The 4,804-nt window shown below is 41.2% G+C and overlaps 1 protein-coding gene across 1 annotated transcript in view; it reads right to left on the bottom strand.

The window, feature by feature from the left end:
* Pmar_PMAR001884 (hypothetical protein) overlaps nucleotides 1-4,166 on the bottom strand; it is a gene marked incomplete at both ends in the record, with an annotated part of 5,323 nt that extends 1,157 nt beyond the window's left edge. The window contains 8 exons of the mRNA XM_002768462.1: nucleotides 220-260; nucleotides 715-801; nucleotides 1,606-2,141; nucleotides 2,296-2,413; nucleotides 3,622-3,697; nucleotides 3,803-3,884; nucleotides 3,934-4,057; nucleotides 4,105-4,166. Coding sequence (XP_002768508.1) covers nucleotides 220-260; nucleotides 715-801; nucleotides 1,606-2,141; nucleotides 2,296-2,413; nucleotides 3,622-3,697; nucleotides 3,803-3,884; nucleotides 3,934-4,057; nucleotides 4,105-4,166 — 1,126 coding nt within the window. The remainder of the gene's footprint in view (nucleotides 1-219; nucleotides 261-714; nucleotides 802-1,605; nucleotides 2,142-2,295; nucleotides 2,414-3,621; nucleotides 3,698-3,802; nucleotides 3,885-3,933; nucleotides 4,058-4,104) is intronic.
* Between the last annotated feature and the right edge of the window lie 638 nt (nucleotides 4,167-4,804).

Raw genomic sequence — 4,804 nt, forward strand, 5'->3', positions numbered from 1 at the left:
AAACAGAAATTTCCAAGAATTTGGTTTTCACTGTTGAATGTATAGCAGAAACTCACCCGCTTCACTCCCTGGAGAAAAATAAAACTTTTTCAATTCTGAGAGTTACACTATACATCACCAACATGATTACAACGTGAATCGACATTGGAAATATATATTAAAAACTATAATTTCTAAGAATTTGGTTTCCAGTGTTGCATCTTTAGGAGAGTAACTCACCGGCCTCGTTGAAAACCACACATCCTGCGCGTTTGCGATACCTGAGATATTAACATTCAAGATGAGCAAATTAGCAATCTGATTTAGTAACTACATAGCAAGTCCACATAGCCATAAGATCGACAATTAGAGTAATTCACGCAGTTTTGGTATCAAATGCCGGTTCATTAGTTACAGAATTAGTGTTGGAGGAATATATGTGTGGGGTTCCTTCACAGCTCAGGCGTTTCCAAGACTACATTATAGAAGTACACGACTTAGAAGTGTACAGTAAGAAACCAACGATAGCTTCATCAACACACGTAGTAGATCGTGATGAATGTGTTGGGAAATATGTTGGCTTTCCTCAACTGAGCTCTGAAATTACCTGTATGGAAGTCTTATACACGAATTCGGGTAGAAGTGTAGAAAAAAAACCAACGGGAATTCCATCAACACACGTAGTTGATCATATGCAAATCCTCCCAAACTGCTACTACTACTAATCATTATTACTCTTGTGTAGGCTTCCAAGATTCGGCTGGGCTGAACCCCGACTGATCCCGCCTCAGACTGCAAGCAGATACAGGATTACTCATATTACTATTCAAATCACAACAACAAACTGAGCAACTTTCAAAATACACGAGAACTCAAAACTCATTCGAAAACAGTAAAATGTACATAAAACTACAAACACGCACTCGTAGTGAACATCGTGGATGTATAGGAGCTTACACTTATAGTAATTACGTGGACGGTAGTTGCTCTTGATTTACCAATGGAGTGGTATGAGAGTTAACCCCAGAATATAAGAATTCTTTCTCAGCTTCTTCACGGCGTCTACAAACACTCGCAGTGGCCGACTCAATGTCCTTTTCAAAGGACGGTAAGGAACCACACGCTGCATAGAAAGCACTATGATCGTCAACACCGCATATCGAATCGCAAAAACTACTACTAGAATCACTACTAGAAAACTCATCCTCGTCATCATCAGTAAAGCCAGCATGAAAAACTACACCTTCCAGAGGACTCACTTTGGACCAGGCTGACGAGGGCAGCAAATGCAAGTAACTCGACATACACCCCGAAGTAGCATAAAGGTTACTCGGCGGTGGTGAATGCAGCCGCCAACCGTAACAAGTGGAGCAAGGACCATCTGGGAATATATCTATACTTTGATTTTCGCACGAGCATACACGCCAACTCCCGAGCTCCTTTACTTGAGCTTGCATGTGTCGAGGCATGAAGAGATCAAGAGGTAGATTCTTAGCACCGCAGAGTGGACAGGTTGTTGTTGTTTGCCGCTGTAGACAATGACGATGGAAATAATGTTTGCAAGGTGTGGTAACAACCGAATCGAGCAATAATGGCTCACAACACAGCGAGCAAAATTGGCTATACATGGCCTCGGCCGAATTGCCAGTCCACGCCGCATTCTGCTGTGAACTCTTTTCAGAGGAAACACTACCTTCAGCACTCTTATGGGAAGTCGCTGGCAACGTAGAGAAGAAAGAGCTCGAACTGGGCTCACTAGATTGGACTTGCTCATTCTTCGGTGGATCTTCTACTTCAACATATTTAGCCATTCTCAACAACATGTTAGTCGTCGAGTTGCTATTCGTATCGGTCTTGAAGTTTACCGTAGGATCAAGAGGCTGTTCACGACGGCAAATCGGGCAGCGGTCGAATCTGTATTCTCCAGGGGCGAACGCGATGGGGCCCAGGACGAAACACTTCCAACAGAAGCGATGTTCGCAAGTTGAGAGCTCCACCACGTCACTGCATTTTTCGAGGCAGATCGGACATCGCTCGTCTCTGAACATTCCAACAGGGCAATCATCGTCCTCGGCCAAGACCAACTGGGAAGGTAACTTCTCGGGTCCCAACTCGTGCAGTCTTTCGCGACAAAGAGCGTTCGAAAGGGACTCTATGGACGCCTGCAAGGGAAGAAGGAAAGAATGAAGCAAGAGATAGAAGTAGCTATAATAGTAGTGATTATAGTAGTAGTGATCAAAGTAGTAGTTATAGTAATAGTAATAGTAATAGTTATAGTAGTAGTGATTATAGTAGTAGTTATAGTATTAGTCTTACTTGTAGTTCCGCAAAATCGGTCCCGGTGAAAAATTTTTGTCGACGAAGCCACCGGGAGCGCTCCTCGTCCATATCAATGCTGCTGTCTTGAAGATCGCCTTGGGGGTCCGAGGTGGCCCTGATGGTAAGATACAGAATAGTAGGTTAGGAAAGGTAAGATACAGAATAGTAGGTTAGGAAAGGTAAGATACAGAATAGTAGGTTAGGAAAGGTAAGATACAGAATAGTAGGTTAGGAAAGGTAAGATACAGAATAGTAGGTTAGGAAAGGTAAGATACAGAATAGTAGGTTAGGAAAGGTAAGATACAGAATAGTAGGTTAGGGAAGGTAAGATAGAGAATAGTAGGTTAGGAAAGGTAAGATAGAGAATAGTAGGTTAGGAAAGGTAAGATACAGAATAGTAGGTTAGGAAAGGTAAGATAGAGAATAGTAGGTTAGGGAAGGTAAGATACAGAATAGTAGGTTAGGAAAGGTAAGATACAGAATAGTAGGTTAGGAAAGGTAAGATACAGAATAGTAGGTTAGGAAAGGTAAGATACAGAATAGTAGGTTAGGAAAGGTAAGATAGAGAATAGTAGGTTAGGGAAGGTAAGATACAGAATAGTAGGTTAGGAAAGGTAAGATAGAGAATAGTAGGTTAGGAAAGGTAAGATACAGAATAGTAGGTTAGGAAAGGTAAGATACAGAATAGTAGGTTAGGAAAGGTAAGATACAGAATAGTAGGTTAGGGAAGGTAAGATACAGAATAGTAGGTTAGGGAAGGTAAGATACAGAATAGTAGGTTAGGAAAGGTAAGATACAGAATATTAGGTTAGGAAAGGTAAGATACAGAATAGTAGGTTAGGAAAGGTAAGATACAGAATAGTAGGTTAGGAAAAGTAAGATACAGAATAGTAGGTTAGGAAAGGTAAGATACAGAATAGTAGGTTAGGAAAGGTAAGATACAGAATAGTAGGTTAGGAAAGGTAAGATACAGAATAGTAGGTTAGGGAAGGTAAGATACAGAATAGTAGGTTAGGGAAGGTAAGATACAGAATAGTAGGTTAGGAAAGGTAAGATACAGAATAGTAGGTTAGGGAAGGTAAGATACAGAATAGTAGGTTAGGAAAGGTAAGATACAGAATAGTAGGTTAGGAAAGGTAAGATACAGAATAGTAGGTTAGGAAAGGTAAGATACAGAATAGTAGGTTAGGAAAGGTAAGATACAGAATAGTAGGTTAGGAAAGGTAAGATACAGAATAGTAGGTTAGGAAAGGTAAGATACAGAATAGTAGGTTAGGAAAGGTAAGATACAGAATAGTAGGTTAGGAAAGGTAAGATACTCACCTTAATTTATTCCGCTTCTTTAGAATCTTGACAACACCAACTGCATTCCAAACTGCAAATTTCCTCAATTCATCAACTGATCGACTTAAACTCATCAAACGTCTTAAGCGTTCAGATGAAGATACTTCTTCTGAAAAGGAAATATATTTTTCGACCTTTTTATAAGTCCTCATCAGCCTACGTGAACCTTCTGAACTTAACGCTGTAATTTCATCTTGTAATCTATTAGCATGTTCGCTGAATGATATGTTGACCTCATCAATCTGACATGATCCGTATCTTACCAACTTGAACCTAAGATACGCCGCCCACCTCATCCTCGAGCATCTTCTCAAAGGACTGCTGATTAGGGTGATGGTCATAAGCAGCTCTACTGCTACCATCGGCCTGTGTGCTCCTAGTAGACCTCTTAAGAATCTTCTTCAGAAGCTTGTATCTGACCTCATCCGTATCTTACCAAGGCAACCTCGAAAATATCTTTACTGTAAGTAGTGGAGATCCGTCCGTTGGGCCTGCTGAAGTGATATGTTCTTCCCAAACTTCATTCTTACTGAGTTTGTAGATCCTGACTGTTTGAATTGACAAAATACAAGTCATGAATCGCTTCGCTCCGCTAGAACTTTACAAAATCTTTATCATGAATCGCTTCGCTCCGCTAAGAGCTCGAAAATCGTAATCGTGAATCGCTTCGCTCCGCCGCCCACATTGTTATGGGACGATGTCCCAGAAGCGTCACTCGCCATGAAAACCTTCGGCCCGTCTTGTGTGTTGTGACCATTGCTCCATTTGTGTAGTACGCTAAGCTGTGTAGCTAGCACGCTAGAGTGTTGCAAGATCACTACTCATAAGTGAGTGTGGAATTGTCCGTAAGCATTTACGGTTCTATCGTATCTACTGTGCACTGGAAGTGTACTCTAAGATTCAAGGTCTGGTTTGCGTTATCTACAAGTTGGGCTCTACTTCAACTTCTTGCACCTGCATTCATACCTTGACATCTAATTGGTAGCAGCTCCTTGTTGATTTACCATTGGTTTACGTTATATTACTATTATGCCTGGAGAATTTCAGTTTATTGAGAAGGATGTGGACATTGTTAGCAAGCAGGCTTATGATGAGTTTAAGGCTCTTGGTGTGTCCGAAGATGCGGCAGAAAAGGCTCGTTCTGCGGCTCGTGATAGTGCTT

Source organism: Perkinsus marinus (genome assembly GCF_000006405.1).
Source record: "Perkinsus marinus ATCC 50983 genomic scaffold scf_1104296968108, whole genome shotgun sequence".
Classification (NCBI taxonomy): Eukaryota; Perkinsozoa; order Perkinsida; family Perkinsidae; genus Perkinsus; species Perkinsus marinus.